Source organism: Periplaneta americana, chromosome 11, assembly GCF_040183065.1.
Source record: "Periplaneta americana isolate PAMFEO1 chromosome 11, P.americana_PAMFEO1_priV1, whole genome shotgun sequence".
NCBI classification, from domain to species: Eukaryota; Metazoa; Arthropoda; class Insecta; order Blattodea; family Blattidae; genus Periplaneta; species Periplaneta americana.
In genome coordinates this window covers 10,827,706-10,848,730 of record NC_091127.1, presented here as the reverse complement: position 1 = coordinate 10,848,730, position 21,025 = coordinate 10,827,706, and the positions used below count along the sequence as shown (strand labels likewise).

Genomic DNA, 21,025 nt, shown 5'->3' with positions numbered 1-21,025 from the left:
GCGCAGGAAAATCTTTGCACAAGTACTTCAGAAAGAGATGAAGATATGAGGACAGTGACCTAGTCTATCTCTATTGAAAGTTCAAGAAAACTTCCACCTTGTTGTCAGCTCATCTTCCTAGCATATGAAATACATACTTTTCTGGAATTCGTCCCCCTCATCCCTTATAAAATAGCCATGTCTACACTGTGTGCAAGTGAGAGTGTAACTACCTTCTTCTCTTTCTAAAATCTGGTAATTCGATTACAACAGAGCCAGTCTTCTGTTTCGACCGCTGTACTGTTGCAGTTTCTGTACTGAGTTTGTATATGAAGGTTGTGTGTTTAGTTTGATAAAGAAAAAAAATCAGTTTTCTGTGGTTTGTGAAAAGTGTAAACTCTATTACGTCATATGAGAATTTGAGAGGTAAACTTGGTGAAACGTTTTGATTTAAATTGAACGATAGTGGAGAAGTGCTCGACATAAAAAAAGTTTTTTCGTGTTTAGTGATGTAGGAAACATTGTTACTAAATGTAGAGGAGCACTTAATTCGGAGCATTTGAATGTACTCACATGTTTAAAATCATAGATGAAAGCAGTATTAACTAGGCGAGTCTTCATACTTTTTGTCATTTATGTTTGTCTCAAAAAATTCCCGGAGAAATTGTCACAATAAATCATAAGCCTCATTATAAATATGTTAGTAACTAAAATAGTTGTTTTGTAATATAACGATACAATATATACAGATATACAACATTTAATACTTATGCTTATCACCGAACACAAGTTAAATATAACAATAATTGTGTATTAAAGTATATTAAAATATTTTTTCAACTCGATTAATCGATTAAATTCAAATAGTTAATTGAGTAAATATTTTGATCGATCAACAGCATAGTTATAACGTCATTTCACAGCACGGTAAAATAACTCTTACCCTGAATGAACTTGCTCCAGGTAAAATTTACCAGTCATTCTCGCCTGCATCAAAAGTCATACATGTTGACCATCCTGTAACTTGGAATAGGGTAATAAATTCTGCCTTACAGGTTCTCCCAACTCAAAAATGGTATTCATCTGTACTAGATCAACACAGTTTAGTAGATCTTCAGCAACCACATCTAGAGATGCTAGTAACAAATCATATATCATTGTAGGTCTCATCACGGATCTCTTATAATCTTTTATTTGGTCTTCCAGGTTGTTAATAATGTTATGCAATTTCGGTAAAAGGAAATGGATAGGTTTCTTTTTTTAATTATGAAAAACGCATTTTCAGTACTATTTACCACTAACAAATTGTCGTATATTTTATCATTTAATAATTTTCTGGCTGTGTAAACTTTTTTTATATACAACAAAGCCACATAATCTCTGCTACAGAATGAGCTTTCACTCCATAAGGAACTCTCAAGTAGTATGACGTACACAATGATGGTATAAGGGGCATCTACTGAAATTAACTATACACGTAACACATTAATATTTAGTGTATGAAATAACGTAAACATATGGTCATGTTCTATACTAAATTATGGCAACATTGTGAATTGTACAGACACCTACATGTTAACATGAAACCCACATCAGGATTTTATGTATATGCTGTATCTCAGTTTAGAAATATCTTATAAAAATACTCTGCATGCTGTACAAATTTTGTGGCAAAATTTTACTATTTGAAAAAGTAACTTGTTACATCCCGAGAAATATAACTACTAGTGTGAACAATCATCTGGAACTCATACCTTAATTACAGTACATACACAGTTAACATGAGACTACCAAACATCTGTGAAGTGTTCATTACTGCTTGATATTGTATTCATCTTATAAAAAGTAGAGATGGGATGATGCCTGAATTTCTCAATACTCGATACCAATATAAAAACTGAATATATATCTGATCTTGCGAGTTTAAAAGGACGCAGAACAAGATATAGATAGATCCCGCATACTTTCTTCTTGTGCAAAAAAAACATTTAACTTTTAATTTGAGAATGACCTCCTTGTTAAATCAAGAGCATTAGATAATAACATAACACAGATCTGACTGAAAGGGGGGAAGAGCAATGGTGAACTGTTCAATGGCTGAGATGTTTGGACTTTTTCTATTGCTAATTTTCAAAATTGTAACACAATGTTTCGAAGAGAGATCCACTCTTTGAAATGTTGTGTTACAATTTTGAAAATCAGCAATGGAAAAAGTCCAAACAGTGCAACCACTGAATAACGAAACTTTTAATTTGCATCACTAAAAATACATTTTTTACCTCAAAGGCGGCTTGTGCAAGAGTGCTGAAAGACTACAACTTTAGTTCCAACAAACTATATATTCATTTGTGATTTACATAAATCTACTTTTTAGTCGAGATATACTGTATTTTAGTATTTAACAATTTACTCTGGATTTAAGTAATTCATTAACTAGTGGACTTACTCGTGTTAATTATGTAAGTCTGTGCAGCTTACAGCTGTTTTGGTGCACCATCACACCATCTTCAGAGCCTACTAGATCTCGACGTCATCTCGAACTTCTCTGCCTGTTATGTGGGTGCGTTTGATTGTTGAAAGGTGTTGAAAAGTGGAGTCAAATAGTGTGTGTGTGTACTGAAATTGATCTGTGTGCTGAGAATTTGATCGGGATGTGTTTGTATATTTCGTATTGTTCTAGTGTGTTGAGTTTTTGGTTCTCGGGTTGTATGTGTTGGATTTCCATGTCCGCATTTATGTTATTGTATGTATGGTTAGCATTGGTTATGTGATTGTCGTATGTAGATGTATTGTGTCCTCTGGTTATTGCTTTAATGTGTTCTTTGTAGCGTGTTTGGAATGATCTGCCTGTCTGTCCTATGTAGAACTTGTCGCAACTATTACATGTGAGTTTGTATACACCTGTGTGGTCGTATTTATTTGTTTTGTGTTGTTTGTGTGTTGAGATGTCTTGTAGTGCGTTTTCTGTTCTGTATGCTATGTTCCATTTCTGCTTTCTGAATGAAGATGCGATCTTATGTGTGCTTTTGTTTTCATATGTTAGTGTGATGTATTTCTTGTATTTGTGTTGTGTTTGTTAAGTTTTTGTTTTGTCTTTCTTATGATGTTGTCTATTATGTTTGGATTGTAACAGGCAGAGAAGTTCGAGATGACGCCGAGATCTAGTAGGCTCTGAAGATGGTGTGATGAAGCACCGAAACAGCTGTAAGCCGCACAGACTTACATAATTAACACGAGTAAGTCCGCTAGTTAATCAAAATTACTTATATTCAAGTGTTAAAAGTAGTGCACGTAAGATTCAAAACGGATTACTCTGGATTAGTAATTCTGTGAATAAGAGACTATAGATTGGCCAGCAAAAAGTTGAATCACTCATCTTTTTATAGCATTTTTTATGCCTAAAATTTGACTTTTTCTTAATTACCATAATAACTTATTATGAAACAAATAACTTATTAGTCTAGTCAAAGGGTCATATGACACAAATTTCGAGTTCATGTTAGCTGCTCAGTTCTGACATGGCAGGTAGGCGACCAGGGCTGGGCAGTATTTGAAATACATTTGTATTTTGTATTTTGTAATTTGTAAGGATTTTCGAAAGTATTTTGTATTTAAATACATAAAATTGATGTATTTTGTATTTCAAATACTCAAAATACTTTTTTCTTCTTCTTGTCCTTCAAGTTTTGGATTTGGATTTGAAGAATGAACTTTTGTCTTATTTGTCTACCCATTTCAGATGTGCTAGCCATACACTTAGTTTTCTTGCCACAACCGATTTCCTTAATGCCATAAAGAAATCTCCAACAGCATCAAGGATCCATCACCCAACATTTACTAAATGTTCAGCATTATGGAATGCGTCTAGGAAACCCAAATCCTCAGAAATTATATCAGATGTCTTGAAATATTCATTAAAGTTTCCTTGCCCAACTCGATGGAATTCTTTTTATGACTCTATCTCTCAAATATTGCAATTCAAACATGATATAAACAGTATATGTGAAAAACTAGGATTGCCAACCTTCAAAGATGTTGAGTTTCAGTACATTCAAGAATATTGTGCAATTCTGAAACCCTTTGCCGTAGCCCTTGATTTAATGCATAATGAGAAGACATGCTATTACAGCCAACTTTTGTCCACATTAATTTCCGTCAAAAACAGATTACATATTCTGTTATCTAGCAATCTACGTCATCTATTCCAAGTAACTCCAATCCTGATAAGTTCACTTTCATCAAGATTTAAAACGATGTTTGATCTGATTCCAAAAGCAAATTGAGCTATTTTGGCAGCTTGCTTCCACCCATCGTTGAAGATAAGATGGCTATTTGACACTGCCTCAACAAATGATAAGAGGATACAGAATATGTACGTGAAATCAGCTGAGCAGTTCTCTGCTACACCTTTGGTCAGTTCAGACGATGAAAACAATTTATATGTTTTCAACTCAAGTACAACAGACTTTGAAAAGCAAAAAGAAAAGAACTTGTCTACTGTGGAGTATGAGCTCATACAATTCTTCAATGGCAAAGGGACAACCCTGTGCACTCTAGAGAATTACCCAACAGTGAAACAAGCTTTTATAAAGTATAATGCAAGTTTGTGTTCCTCTGTGCCTGTAGAAAGACTGTTCTGTTTTGCAGGATTTATTCATTCACAAGCAAGGGGATCCTTATCTGATAAACTTCTTGAGAAACTGCTTTTTTTTTAAAGGGAGCAGTAATTATTCATATGTAACATAATTTCATTGCTGACTGGGTAAAGGAAGAATGTTCAGTTACAGTGTTTATATAAAACTTCGACGTAAAAATACTTTTAATGTTAATATAATAGTTTAGATTTTCAGTAATATTCTTATTTCTTTAGGCCTATATATTGTATCGAGTATTTGAAATACAAATGTATTTTGAGTATTTGAAATATAAATGTATTTTGAGTATTTGAAATACAAATGTATTTTGATTAATTTTTTAAAAGTATTTTGTATTTGTATTTCAAACACAATCTTTTGAAGTATTTTGTATTTGTATTTCAAATACTTGGATGTCAGTATTTTGCCCAGCCCTGTAGGTGACGCAATCCGCTGCACCACACAACTTCACAACGTCGTCGCTCCCTTCCCGAATATGAGACAGAAAACTGTCAATAACTATCTAGTTTTGTGTACACTGTAAACACAAACATAATGCTACTAAAAGGGAGAAAGAAGAATCCACATTAATGTGTTCATTGTAGCCTGATTTTTTTTTTAAATTAGCAGTGTCATGCAAAACAGCTATATTCTAGACAAAAAGTATTGAAGATATGTCCAATAACTGAACAATACTAGACAACAATTTCAATGGTATCGAGGTATTGATAATATTGCTGTACCATCTCCATTCTCGAGTTACCAGGTGATGGATCTAAGTTAAATACTGGCCGTATTTGAAAAATGATTCAACCTGAATAGTAAGAATATTGCTTATGTAACTATTTTATTTGTATGTACAGTATTAACTTACATGGATTAAGAGTAACAATTCCTTTCACGTTATTCTTCCCCCCTTTTTAGCAATTCACTTGTTGAATCTGACTTAAAAATAGGGACCAAAACAAATTGCAAACACTAAGGTGTTTAAGATCTTCTTTAAAATTATTTAATTATACAGTACATCTTCATTTTTACATAAGATGTATTATAATTATTTCAACTCAAATAATTATTTATGGTGTGGTAGTTGCAAGTCTTAATAGATGTCACTACAAGAAAATAATAATTCTCAAAAAAATATGTCTATAGCATCTGATGACTACAAGCTATGAACATTACATACATACTTACACTTTTACCTTTCATGCTATTAAATATATATATACTGATAAAAATGAAACTAAAGTGACCAGTTTTGGATAATGACGAGGAGATAAACGTACTCTAGATAAGAGTACGAAAATTAGGTTGACTGTCATGTGTTTGTACAGATTACTTTCATTTTGACACTACATGGAAATCAAAACCTTGTGAAATTATATTCTCTGGCATATCACTAACTTATTACAATATAACTTTCATTTTCTCTGTTTCTGTACAGTTGTCCTATTTCAATTTTATTGTAACCACAACTTCTCTACTTCTTCTTTCCTTGAAATCAAGAATGGTAATTAACTCGAAGTCAAAACTCGACTAAGCATAAATAATAGATATTCTACAAACAAGTTTATTATGTGAGAATATTTTAAAATATGCTGTTTCACATATGTCAGCCTATAAATGTAACACAGAAAAAAGAAACAAAAAAAATGAGTAACCAAATTATTACTTCATACTTGTATTTCCCAAAAAAATCTCTTTCTTCATTGGAAAATGGGAGTTTCAATAAACGCTAATATAATTTGTTCTATATATTGTTGTATATTTAATTCTGTTCCCTTTAAAAGAAATACAAGTATGAATCAATAACAAACAACATAAAAAAAAGATTATTTGCGATTTTGTTTCATACATGGACAACATGAAATTTTCATTAAAAAAATATTTTATGTACCTGAAAGCAAAGACAATGAGTCTATGAACCAAATTGCAACATATAACTGTTCCAATTATGCAAGTTTCTTTGTGGGGTGAAGACATTATTAATAAATGTGACAGAATGGAAAAATAATTTAATAGAACTGAAGGCTGAACTTTCCCAAAATGGGATCTATAGAAATGAGCTTATAGCATTACTGCCAAGTAGCAATATATGTGTACTAATTTGGTCAAAATTTGTTTATGTATTGGAAGTTATTTGGGTAGGCGATTAGAGAGAGGCAAAATATGGAGGAAAAAAAAACCACACACACACACACGCACAAAACATGTTTAATTATACAGATTTATTGTATTATATTTGGTACCATGTTAAATAGAGAAAAAACTATTGTCGGACCATCAGATCTGTGTCCCTGTAAGATATACGAACTGAACCCTAATTCCTTCTCAGCCTCGGTAATTCATTCCTCTCCCTGCATTCCTATCTCTCTCTTTTCTATCTCTCTCCCTTTCTCTCCCCCACTATTCACAATTTTGAGCCTTCTTGCTTGACAGTTTATTTGCATTTGCAGTCCAGTGTTGTCAACTCAACATGAATACTACAGCACGGAGTCACAGTCTTAGACTGTGACGGAGTGGTAAAAAAATATTATTAAGCAAGTAATAGCATTTTGCGATGAAGAGAAACAAACAGGTCATCTCTTTCCTATAAATAAGGCAACGATGAAAACTGGTGAGATTTATTTTATTTCAATTGATTACGTATTAAAATTACGTACTTAACTAATACTAATGCAATATGTTATGTAATTTATATAGGCAGGTCAGAGCGCCTAATAAAGAAAATCAGGAGACAGGGAGTCTGTGCAGGAGATGAAAAGCTAGAGTTACAAGGGAAGAACAGACCAAGGGAACCTTTAATTCTTGTAGATCATATGAACCGATGTATATTTTAAGAAAAAAGATACAAGAATTTAATACCTTGCAGAAAGAAGTTCTGACATTGAAGAAATTGCTGAAATTACTGAAAGTTGCAAGAGAAGCAATAATTTCCAAGGTTGGAGAGACATGCGATTTAGGTTTAAAAAATGTAGAAATACAAGATGTATTTTGATTGAAAGAAATGATATTATAGCATGGAGGACCAGTTATTTATGACTTTGATGCAAGTTGGGCAACATCCCTATTTGGCAAGGTTCGTGGTCTGCTGTTTGACGTGGTGGGAGGAAAGCAGGTGGAATGGAGTGAGTACAGGCGTTAACTTTTTCAAGAACAACGACAGCGCTGAAGGGGCACAGATCCGATGGTCCGACAATATTAATCTCTAAATACCTATTTTGTAAATAATTATGTAAACATGCTCCAATGATTTAGAAACGAAATTATTATAGCAATGAAATATTTATTTCATATTTAGCCAAAATAAATTTCACATATTCGCAAAATTTTCTTCATATATTGCCAGTCTCTAATAAAGATCTTATAAAGGCATGATTTCTTTCAAAAAAGCTAATCTGTGAAAAATGTGACTTTTGTTCTTAAAGCCTGTAGTACGACTTGTAACTCAAAACAAAGGTGGAAAGAAATACAAGGAAAACAGAGACTAGACGTTTCTCAAAATGTTCACTAATACAATTCCATTTGTAAATTTTGTAATAGTTCAGTATATAAAACTGAACAATTAAAGAGAACAATTATTCATGTAGATTTACCACCTCAACAATAGTAAAACAAAACAGTCTTTAGAAATGTAAAAATTGCAGTAAATACAATTCTTCAAAAAAAATCTAACTGAAATTTTTCAACAATATAACTAGGAATAATTCACAACAATTGATTTTATTAAGATATCCAAATTCCAACACATTATACTGTAATAAAACACTTCAGATGTTGTGTACAACGCTACAAATTAGGCATGAGGTAAAATTCAAGATCCATTTTTGCATTTTATTTCTTAGGACATACATGAATTCAAGACTAGCTCATTTCAATTAATAAATGATGTGATCAAATAATAATAAAATTTAACATTTATTTAAACTTACAGTACCTATTCAATTTGATTTAATGCTATCTGTATAAAAATGGATTGTTAGTGCCAAATTATTCAAATATATTACAGTTCAGAGTGAACAAACTGTTTTTAACCTTTTGGGTATCACGAGCTTTCAAAAAAATAATTTGCAATTTATACAATTTGTATATCCACATTACATTTGCAAAAATCATCACCTTAGAAAGCTCATTTGTACATTGCTTGAATATTCACTTAAATGTGGGAATATGTGAACAATTAATAGCACACAAAATTTATAACGGTAACATTCAAGGATCTTGTGTGCCTTCATAAATAAATCATACCCTTTGATCTCGTTCTTCAAGCTATGACACCTGACTGGGGAGGGAAACAAAATATTCATGTTCAAATGCTTACTGAAGACCAAACTATCAGCATGGTCTTTTGCCATATGTTTCTAGTACACTTACACGCAGAAATAAAATTACACACCCCACTTTCTGAATCCGTTATGAATACAATTTATTGAACAACTTACGCAAATAAATATTACTTGTACCTTACTCAACACTAATCTGAAACATATATTTTCAATAAAACTGTAGTATGTTTAAAACAGTAGGGAAATAAACTATGATAGGAACAATACAGTTAATATTCTTTATATTACTTTGAAAAATAAGTCACGAGGGTTTGCAAAAAAAAAAAAATAATAATAATAACATCTTATTAAGAGATTTCAACTTAAAATGCAGGACAATGCATTGATTTTTAATATATCACTACAACTTAAAGTAATTCCAATGTTTACGGTTATTTTACTCTGTGAACACACAAACTTTGCACTCAAAATTAATGTCATACATTCTACATTACCTGTCGACTTAATAGGTAACTCTGAAACAGTACAATAAAGATTACAGAGTATCCATTGAGTAAAATGCATCTGCATCTTTAAAGATTCAAGTATACAACTCCACTAGCATTTGAGTGATATTTCAAAGAACTTACAGCTCTTCCAGTGTGCCTCTGTGATTAAGTTCATATACAACAGCTTTCCTCAGTAAATATAAACTTTCACTTTCTCGGTACAATTTCTATACCAGACAAACTGGCTCACTTCTCTGAGCCCCAACAGAATTAGGAGCGTCAAGATATTACTCACACATACATACTTTGTACATTTTTCAATACATATCAAATTGCACTGGCATACTAAGAAACTAAACAAGAAAATAACAAGTAATATTTTTTAATGGCTGTGCCTTGATTAGGAATATTAGGACATTAACTTTTTATGAATTCCACATAAGAAGGTAGGTACAATTATGAAATAAGAACGTGAAATTAAATTTAGTCACAAAAAATATCTAGACTTTAAGGGTCGAATTCATAGTCGTCACTTATAAAATGAGAAAATACTTAATGAACATTTCCTTAGCACTTATTTCAGATCTTATTGCAGAGACGCTACTCATTCATATGCCCTGAGCATTCCCTTGACATCAAAAGAAATATGGCAACATGGCTAGACGTGAGCGCTTTCCTACATTCAATTGTTTTCCAGTGCCTTCAAATTGTTAAATCGGCATTATTGTCATACACAAATACATAAGTAAATATTATAGAGCTAAAAATTATACAAGATGTCCAGAAAGCATTTTACAGAAAAAGAAAGAAGTGAGTTAATATAACTAGTTATGAAATATGGAGATATCGTCGAAAGTAAAAAAAAAAAAAAAAAAAAAATAATAATAATAATTGTTCTCTCCAAAAGAAGAAACTGACATGGAACAAAATTGCAGTTGAGTTTAATGCAAACTCCGGAAATATTCCTGTAAGTAAATCATTTTCATTTATTTTTCAGTAATTTTTATGCTAAACAAAGTGGAAATGATATAATTACGCAAATTTTAACAGCTTATTCCTTGGGTAGAATACAAACAAAAATGCAAATAACACTTTGTTGGACGTGAATACTTTTCGAAAAAAAAATGCCACTTAAATCTACCTGAAATGATGCTGTAGCATAAAATCTCAAAGCAACCAGTACTTTCAGCACTGGCGAAATCGGTAAGCCTCATGGTTGTATTGTGAATTTAAATGAGAGACACCAGAATATCCACAACAGAGTTCTTGTTGAAACGGTATCTCCTCTTAAATTGTTGATCATTATACATCTCTAAAGGGTTTTCCATACCTCTGATATATCTTTTGCTTGCCGAAACTCATTTTCATTTTAATTACAGAACTCAATAAATTAAATTAAATCATAATCATCATCCACTGTATACCGAATCAGCTGATTACAATGCATATGAGGAAACCCTTGAGTAAGCTGACAAGCTACCTTATTTGAATAAGTGTTCACTTCAGTGGGATTTATGAATTGGAAATTATTATAGGCAACTGCTTAAGTGTTCCCTTACAATAAGTGTTGACTATGAATTCGGCCCTAAGAATAACAAAAGACAAATAATGAATGCACTTAAGACAATAGTAAATATATTACTTTAAATCCTGTTGAAATAGTTTTACTATACTCATTTTCAAAACAAGTTAATTAATCTTCTCTTCAGTTTATGAGATTATTATTAGAAGCATAAAGTCATAAAAATACTATACACAAAATGCCACTACAGTGAATGAAGCTGATGTACTGTTTGGCAAGTGGAACCTGTACCTCTTGCAAATATATTAGTTCATGTTAGACTCCACTTCTTCCCCTACAACACATACCCACCTCCTCCCCATAACTACCATTACCTGAGGAGCAAACATTATTGAAAGTAGTCGCTACTGGCATTTTCTCATTTTGTCAGACTGAGAAGATGTAAATACAGTGATGAGTATTTGAAATGTGCATACTACTCATTTATAATCGACATAGTAGTGCAAAACTTGTAACCACTGTTAAAAGAACGATGTACTAAAAGCACAGCATCTACGCAGCTCACAGCTGTCAATTTAGAAAGTTAAGTATACAGCAAGTTCTGAATTTAAAGACTTTAAACTTGAACAACTGTACAAATACACATTGTTGTTGTTTGGTCAGCTGTCTGAAGACAGGTCTGAACCCTATAAGTGATAGCATTAATAAGGAGAAGATAAGAGTAACGTGATCATGCAGCATAAGCAGATTCCTAGTCTCCATACAATGGTGGTAAGGTTAAAGCACTCCAGAAGGAATGCTGACAATAACGGAACAAGAAACACGGGCGCAAGAAAAAAGGCGAGGGGTGATAAAAAAGAGGAACCAAGAGTCAGGGAGTGATACGGAAGAAAGTAGTGAAAAGAATAAGGATGCGAGTGTAAGTGGAAATCTAGGATGTGAAAGTAAAAGCGTGGGGGGGGGGGAAATAAAAGAGGAATAGAAGAAGAAGAAAGAAGAAGAAAGAAAGACAGAGATAGAAATAAAGCAGAGACGAACAGTAAAGAAAGGTCAGAACCTGCGACAGCTGAGGATATAGCAGAGGTATTAGATATGATTAAAAAATGTGGGGATGTGATCAAAAAGTGCTAGTAAAGGGAAATTGTAAATGATCGAGAAGTATAGGGGAGAGAGAAAGTGTATAAGCTGATATGTAGAGATAAATATAAGTATTTATAGGAAGTGAGAGTAGTGTGAAAGGATTAGGTGTAAGTGGAATAGTTAGAAAGTGAAAGTGAGCGCAAATAGGAATGAGTGAAAATAGTGAAAAAGGGTTAAGAGAAATGAACAAGTGACAGCATAAAATTAGTACTTACATTTGAACGTTGGAACATTAAATGAATATAAGAGAAAGATAGGAGAAAAGGTCAAAGAACAAATAGGACAAATAATTCAGTATGATAATTTATAGAGAAAAAGTGAAATTGAAATTTTAGTGAATAGTAGTTAGAGGAAAAAGGGAGTTGGAAAGGCGTATATAATTTTAGATATATTAGGATTAATGATCAAATAGAAAATAGCAAATGAAATGTAGGAGAAATACTGAAGGGGAGATTGACCAAGTAATAAAAAAGGTACATAGTGTAATTGGGAGAATCTGTGTAGATGTAATATGTTAATGGTGGCACCGGATACAGAAATGTGAGGTACACCATTATATGTAAAGAAGTGCTGTGAAGAAATATATCATATCATATATCATAAGTGATAGCATTATTAAAGTATTATGACAAAAATCGTAAAGACTATATATCATTGTCTTATATTTACAATACTGCTCAAAACGTTAATTTATCAGAGAGAGTAAAAATTTTTCACAACTATAGGTTTAAAACACAATATTAGTTTAGGTCCAATCCATGATTATATAATTCCATAATTGAAATGCACCCTGAATTTTCAGCACTTTCTGTCTTCAATTTCAGTAGAAGAATTAAATATCTACTCATTTATGATACTTAAATTGATATTATGTATAAGTTTTTTTTCATTATATTTATTTCTTATTTTCGGCTTATTCGAAATGTAGCACAAAAAAAAGCTAATGTTTTGTTTATCCCTGCAATATTTTGTTCATCCCTTATAGCATGGCTACAAAGTTAAGTGTCAATGTCCTCACAACAATGCTACATCTGTTTTTCAGCTTCATCCCCCAAACACCTGTTTAGTATACTGACTGGGAGCTATGTAATATTATTTGTGTGCATTAATTTTTGTTCTTTTCGCCCCTCTCCCCACCTACCCAGGGAATTACAGGATTATGGTGTATGCATTCCAGCTAAATTTCCAATTTCTCGTTCATTTCAATTGTGTTACAGTTATCGTGTCATCGATATGTCTTATTTTTTAGTTACGCGAGTGCGATGTAAAGTAAAAGAAAATGTGTTGTTGTATCCATAAAGGATGTTAGAAGCTGTGAAGTGTGTGGAAAGTGGACAATCTTGCGAAATGTTGCTTCCGATTATGGAGTATCATCAACCATCTCTGATTAGGTTAAATGTAAATCAAAACTTTTGGAACATTCCTGCAAAATACCGAATCGGAAAACAATGAAAGAAGCTCAATTCGAAAAAATAAACAAGGCCGTGATTCTTTGGTTTACGCAGCAACGTTCGAAAGGGATGCCACTTGTCAAGGCCAATAATTCAAGAGAAGGCTAGGTTATTAGCAGAAATGTTGGGGGGAGACAGTAAAAATTTCTGTGCTCGTATTTATAATTTACATGCTTAACAATCTCTTTCCCTTCCCAGCTTTACCAAAAATATTTCTCATCAATTACTCAAAATGGTTCAGTCCCTTTTATTTCAGATAAACAGGGTTCTATTGTAGTTACTTACAAATGGGTTTTAAGGAACCAGAAGGTTCATTGGCACCCCCACTAAGCCTGATATTTTGTACAGTAGAACTTGGTTATAGCGACCTCGTTTTGTGCGACGCCTCGCCTATAACGTCAAATATTCTGTGGTCCCAACTAATTCCCCATAAGACATATGCTTTCCTACCGTGCTTAATACATGCGTTTACCTCGCATATAACGTCACTTTCAACCTCAGTTTGGAATAAGATTTTCTAAGAACCAAAGTATTTTAAGAAATATTTTGTTGAAATCTGACCCTGACAAATTCTCTACAGTCTCCTTCTGTCATAGACCTCTGGAATGCAGACGGATTCCCCACCCCATTGTAACCTGCCCGAATTCATGCGGTATTAGATCAGTTTCGACAGGAAGTTTTCACTAGTGCACACATTTTAACGCAGTATGGCCACTAAAAGAAGTGAGTGACGCTTTAGAAGTCACTAGAATTATGAACGTCTTCTATGAAGCTAGGGAAGGGAGCAGTGAAATTGCAACTGAAATAATGAACATAGAACGTAATTTAGTCCTAGAAAGTGTGTATTGGGCAAGTAGAAAACAACAGAGTAAAATGACTGATTACTTCACTTCTAAGTAAAGTAGTTTGGTGAGTAGTGAACAAACTGTTTTAATACAGAATACTGTATTTATAATTGTAGGCCTATGTGTATTTTATCATGTTCATGATAGGCTTAAAAGTCAATACATAAATCTAAAATAAGTCTAATTAAGTTTGTTATTTTTCATTTTCCACCTCACTAGATTGATAATATGAATCTCAGTTACTACGACATTCGTTTATAACAACATAATTTTTAAGGTCCCTTGGATGTCGTTATAACCAAGTTCTACTGTAATATTATTTATGTGCATTAAGTTTTGTATTTCTGTATTATAATGGAACTGAAACCTAACATGAGCTTTGCTCATATGCGTTCCTGATTTTTTAATTCTTTGTATAATTTAGTATAAATATAAAGATGTCCGAACTCATCCCATTTTACAGTACACAAATCAGTAACTTTATTATTCCTTTAACACGCAGCAATCATTATAAGCGTGGCAATTTGTATAATTTAGTATAAATATAAAGATGTCCGAACTCATCCCATTTTACAGTATACAAATCAGTAACTTTATCATTCCTTTAACACGCAACAATCATTATAAGGGTGGCAATTATTTACACAATTTAATGGGAAAGCAAGAAGCAAAGGATACCAGATTCATTTGCCAAACTGTACAGTACAGTTATATAAGTGAACCACAAATATTGCAATTACAACTTTGCAGAAAATTAGTAGTAACAGCAAAACATTTCAAGAAATAATGTGGATAAAAAATACTGTTCACATTATGGTAATGCAATTACTTCTATGGAGGTATATTAAGATGAAAGCAAAGAGTCTACGTCACTGATCACAGTACACATTTTGTAAAATTGTAAGTTAAGTATGGTTGGTAGACTCAAACAAAACACCAAACAGGAATTAAAACACTGTAAAACCTTCAGAGAACGAAAAACTTACAAATCTAACACTTTTCGTCTATTGAAGGCATCCATTATTCATTCATTTTTTGAAGTGTATGAGAAAGACAAAAATCATTCATACATAAAATATACAATATGGGCCTTTCATTTTAATTAGCACAAGCTCTCTTCCATCATTCTGAACGTATAAACTCAACCGATATCCACCACATTACAAACCAGTCAGCAATTAACGTGTATTTTAACCTTTTAAGCAATGAAGCTAATGACATCAGAGATTGTTTCTTCTATTAATTTCTTTCTCTGGATTTAATTTCACAATATTCACAGTTTGCTTAATTTAACAGTACCACCTTCCTTACCTTACGTATCACATGGGTTTCATTTACACCTTCATGGGTGAAGGTAGCATTCATTGTCATAAGATGAGATGCCGTCGTCCTTTGATCCTGTTCACCAGGTTGCAGATCTTAAGCGCAGGACCCAGCTTCAATCCCATGTACTTCATCATCATGTCAGAATTGAGAAGAAGCAGTGCCTTGCCATCAATCTCCTGAATCGACAGAGTTCCACAGTAAGACAATGGTGCAAACAAAGAAGAGAAATAAACTAAAGTCTATGAATAATCACTTTCTCATACTTAAAACTAAAATGGGAGTATTACTAACAGACAGGGGCGATTTCTCCGGGCATGCTATGCTTGTTGCGCAAGCCCAATATTTTCATAGAATATGTATTTCTCAAAATGGGATTACGTACATTAAAGTTTATTTTGATTTTTGGAATACTGTATAAGCATAGGGGAGAGTCGGGTAGTATCGGACATCGGGTAATATCAGACAGTGAGTTTCTTTCATCTACCACACGATAATAGTACCTGATTGCCATGGTTACATTTCTGTGATGTCGCATAGAGAAACGTAACCATGTCATTCAGGTACTACCATATGGTGGTAGATGAAAGAAACACACTGTCCGATATTACCCGATGTCCGATACTACCCGACTCTACCCTAATACCATCCGCAGGTTGCACACTGCAAGTAACGCAACGCTTGCTCGTTTCTCGGAGCTACAGGAAAGACATAGAAACAGCGAGAATATGATGCGCGCGCAAGTGCCTTCCTCCTTGGTCTGTCCTAGGCGCACATGCTTCTGTTAAGTGTTGTGTGAAGCTCTGGCCCGAGAGCTACACCAACGACTATTTAACGTTACACAGAGCAGCATTGACAGCGGGAATGTGCTGTGATTTGCGAGTTCAATGTAATTGTATGAGCAGAATGCATGTGTTAGCTGCTGCATGTATTATTAATTCTTAAACACTAATTTGAAGTATTGCAATGAGTTCGGAACTGTGTGTTATTGAAACATTATTAAATCCATTTTCCCGAAGGACTATTCAAGAGAAGACAGACATTATAGAGAATATGTGCGCTCGTTCAGTGCAGCTCAATACAACAATGTGCATTGGTTGGCAGGGTCTAAAAAACTAAATAAACGGTTTTGTTGGCCATGTTTGTTATATTATATCGAACTTCTACATCTGATAAACAAAATGATCCATGACTCATAATGATTTCATAATTATAAAATAAATTATTTATGTGGGTCTGATTATTTTTATTAATTATGAATTTTATTATTAGGCCTATATCCTCCCATCTTCCCCTATGAATATAAGAGCAAGCCTAACTTTCGTAACTAGCATTCGCCCCTGCTAACAAAGGATACAATTTATTCACTACTATTTGTAGATGATCAGTTATTAGTTGCAGAAGATTATGAAGATATAGAATACATGACACGGAAATTGAGAGGAATATGGAAAATGGGGTTTAAACATTAATCTGAAGAAAACAAATTACATGGCAAATGAGACAGATTCAAAAGACTTGATATTAGAAGATGGAAAAGGAACCATAAACTATTGTAAAGAATACACATACTTGGGAGTGAAAAGCACGAAAAACAGCAACCATGAAGAGAACATAAATGGAAGAATAAACAAAGGAAGGATAACAATATCAAGACCAAGCAGCATTTTATGGGACCGAGATTACTACAATAAAAACAAAAACAAACATTTAGACATGGCATCTGAAATCAAGAATAAAACAAATTACATTCGACTGAAATGGATTTCTGGTGATGATCTGTAAGGATTTCAAAGAGAGAAAGAATCCAGGAACAATGTGGTAAGGGAAAAAAATGAAGCTGAAAGGATTCCTTGTAGAAGACATTAAAACAGCACAGTTGAGATGGTTTGGCCATATAAAAAGGATGATGGAAGACAGATTACGAAGAAAGATTTATGAATGCAATCCAACGGGAAGAAGAGAGGTTTAGAGGAGGAAGATTGGGAGAATAGAGATGAGTGGCAAGTGGCTATAAATTCTTGAAATGGATACAGGAAGATGTGAAAGACATTGTAAACCTGTAAAATAAAAAACTAAAAGTAAACTTAAGCTGTATTATAACCATGACTCAGACTTTTTTGGTTTCACTTTTCACAGGATTTCATTAAAAGCTACTTTTGTCCAAATTTATGAAACTACTTACTGTACTTTTTTAACATGCAAGCTTACTTAGAGCGACCAGATTTCCAGACACCCATTCCTAAAAGTGGTCCTGTAAAGGGCTGCCTTAGGTTTTTGCTATTCCTCTTACATATCATATATCTACACTTCATACACCAAAGCAGTTTCCAGTTTTGATACAATACAAATTTTCAGATATCTAATAGCTATAGATTACAGTTGCAACAAAGGAAATACCAGTAATAATAATAATAATAATAATAATAATAATAATAATAATAATAATAATAATAATAATAATTCTTTATTTATACTGGCAGAGTTAAGGCCATAGGGCCTTCTCCTACATTCTACCAGGTCACAAAGTATACAAGCAGTTAAAAATTTAACAAAAAGTTAAAGAACAGACTACTAACATATTACAAAAAAATAATGATAATAGCATAATAAATCGACACTAAACAACATGAAAATAATACCATAATAGAAAAAAAAAAAAGTAAAATACATTGAAATACTGTATAGTAAAAGCAAATCATTTAGTACTAATAGTTAATATGAAGAACGTAAGGAAGAATATAACAAAATGGAATGTAATAAAATAATAAAAAGAAGAAAACAATAAAAAGGGTATGATAATAAATTCATCTGGTGATCAAGAGAACAAAAAGAGGAAAGGAAGAAAAAAGATATTTATATATTTTTACAAAACTATAGCAGAGAAAAGGGCTTATAACTGAAAGGAATCAGAATTGAAAAAATGAAATTTTAGTTTATTTTTGAAACTAGACAATGTCCAACAGCCTCTGACATGTTGTGGTAGAGAGTTCCAGAGATGAGCTGCAGAGACAGTAAAAGATGAAGAGTAGAAGGATGTTCTGTGTTTAGGAATGGAGAGTGTGATATGGTGTTGTGAGCGAGTATCTATTTCATGATATGAGGACAAATGTTGAAAACGAGAAGCTAGGTAGCTAGGGTTAGAGTTTTGAAGAATATTGTATCAATAATAAAAAATACAGCAAGTTTTGTTATGAGAAAGCGTAAATAGATATGTATTTATTACTCATGCTCACTGTTAAATATTTTCTAACCCGACAGGAGTGCTGGTTCCTAATGTTTAACTTGCTTTGTATAAAACAATGTCTAAGCAGCATGCAACAAACACCAGCCACTGTCTTACACGTAAGGATTTAAGGTATTCAGAAAATATACGATTTAAGTACCACAGATTAATTCTGAAGCCTCCTATCGTCTTCACTCCTACCTCAAATTGAGAAAATTTATCTTTTACTTAGTTGCTTCAATATATAAGTCCCTTTTAACCATTTTATGTTCAAGAGAATTCACATATTTCGCTCCAGAGAACACATAACTGAAAACTATGTTGAAATTTTATAAACAGGATAAAAGAGGGTTAAAATCTAGAAATCTGGACCCTACTCTTATACAGAGCATTCGCCTACAGATGGGGCCAGGAAAGCGGCCTGCCTGCGGTGTCACTTGAGGGAATCGTCTATCCGTAAGCTTCTGCTTTCTATACTATACTCTGTAAGGTTTTAATTATAAAAGTTTAGCAGCAGTAAAGACTGATGTTTTTGAAACACAAACTTCCTGTGAAACACGTCTTAAGAGATTTATAAGGAGAGCGTGTAAATGATGTATTGATTTCATCATTTTTTTCTTCCGTCAATACTCTTTATTTTCACTTAGGAATTGTAGCATTTATCGACCCTGTTGTCCTTAATTTGTTAACAGGACGTCTAACAGTTTCTCTACCCTGAATTGGAGCACCCGGATATTTCACTTCAAATTGCCTATGCACCTCTCTACATGACATATGCATCATACATAAAAACTCTTTGTTCAAGCGTGAATTCTGCGTTTTGCATTGTTAAATTTTACACAATGCTGAATATTTAAGCAACTGTGTCAAGAAACTGCACTGTACGTGTTAAATACTGCAACATCTGGCTCACAACTGATAACTTGTCGACCTTGATGTCCTTGATTGTCGAGCGTGTATAAACAACTGCACGCACAAAGCAGCGTATCAGTACATGCCGCTTTCCTGGCCCCACCCGTAGGCGAACGCTCTGTATAAAGTAAACTAGAAAATCTCATGATCATGCTACTACGACAATGAAGAAAATCTGAAACTTTAGGAAACTAACGTGTTTCCTGAAGAGATCTGCATGCACTCCAAGGGCTGGATCAATGAAGGCAATGTGCTGAATCACATCTTCAATTGACCACTCAGACGGATCTGCAGGAGTCTTTGGAGGTGCTTCAGAAGGTGTCGTGGATGTTGCAGCTTCCAGTTCAGCTGAAATTGTATCACAAAGTTACATGATATATCGAACATTGAATGTGTACCTTTTAATGTTGGAATCAGTATTAAGAGTTAAAAAATCTGATAGTACGAGTATCCTATCTCTAATCTTACCTGGCACTGACTTCCGGGGTTGCTTAGCTGCAGGGGCTGTAGTTGAAGAGAGTGAAGGAGATGGCGTGGTTGCTGTGGTAGTTGTTGGACCTGGACCAAGGCGTGAATTTGAGTCTGAACTCTCAGAGGACCATCTGCGTTTCATAGCACCACTGTTGTCAGTCATGGAGCTTCCGCCTCCGCTAACTTCACATTCCTCTGCAAGGTGTTAAATTGTGCTGAAGTAACGCAATCTTAAACTTTGTTTTTATTTTTTTTATTATTCAATTTAATAAACCCTATTTCACCCTGAGGTATATTAGGGTTATGGTTGGCATCTAAATACATACTTTATAACCAATAAACAATAGTAAAGTGATGATATAAAATAGCGGTCACAGTTACAATTCACATGAATTATGTAGAAGCCTGCACATTAGTGAAAGAATGGCTCCTGTTAAAGATTAATGAGATGTGTGAGGAATAATCAATATAAAAGGTATACAAGAATGTCTAACTGTTTCAGAGTAAATCACGATCTTAAAAAGATAATCAATAGTAGATTAATAAAACAAAGTTTCACTTTCACTTTCAAATTAATACTTAATTCATGAACAATGAAACAGTTAAGAGTAATAAAGAGATATTACAAGCAATTATTTACGGTTACAAGTTACATACATGATTCAGGAACAATTACAGTAATTAAAATATAACACAAGTAATGGCTTACAACTAATGAATACCGAAATTGTTTAAGGGCAATATATAA

At 33.2% G+C, this 21,025-nt stretch overlaps 1 protein-coding gene across 6 annotated transcripts in view; it reads right to left on the bottom strand.

Moving 5' to 3' along the window:
• Scm (Polycomb protein Scm) overlaps window positions 1–21,025 on the bottom strand; it is a 50,510-nt gene that overhangs the window by 3,345 nt on the left and 26,140 nt on the right. For 5 of the 6 annotated variants that reach the window (XM_069838980.1, XM_069838982.1, XM_069838981.1 and 2 more), the window contains exons 12-14: window positions 20,275–20,472; window positions 20,003–20,154; window positions 1,285–15,847 (exon numbers count right to left, since the gene is read on the bottom strand). In XM_069838980.1, the coding sequence (XP_069695081.1) occupies window positions 15,713–15,847; window positions 20,003–20,154; window positions 20,275–20,472 (485 nt within the window). In that variant the 3' untranslated portion in view covers window positions 1,285–15,712. Of the gene's footprint in view, window positions 1–1,284; window positions 15,848–20,002; window positions 20,155–20,274; window positions 20,473–21,025 lie in introns of those variants that run through there. The other variant, XR_011334771.1, reaches the window with a different exon arrangement.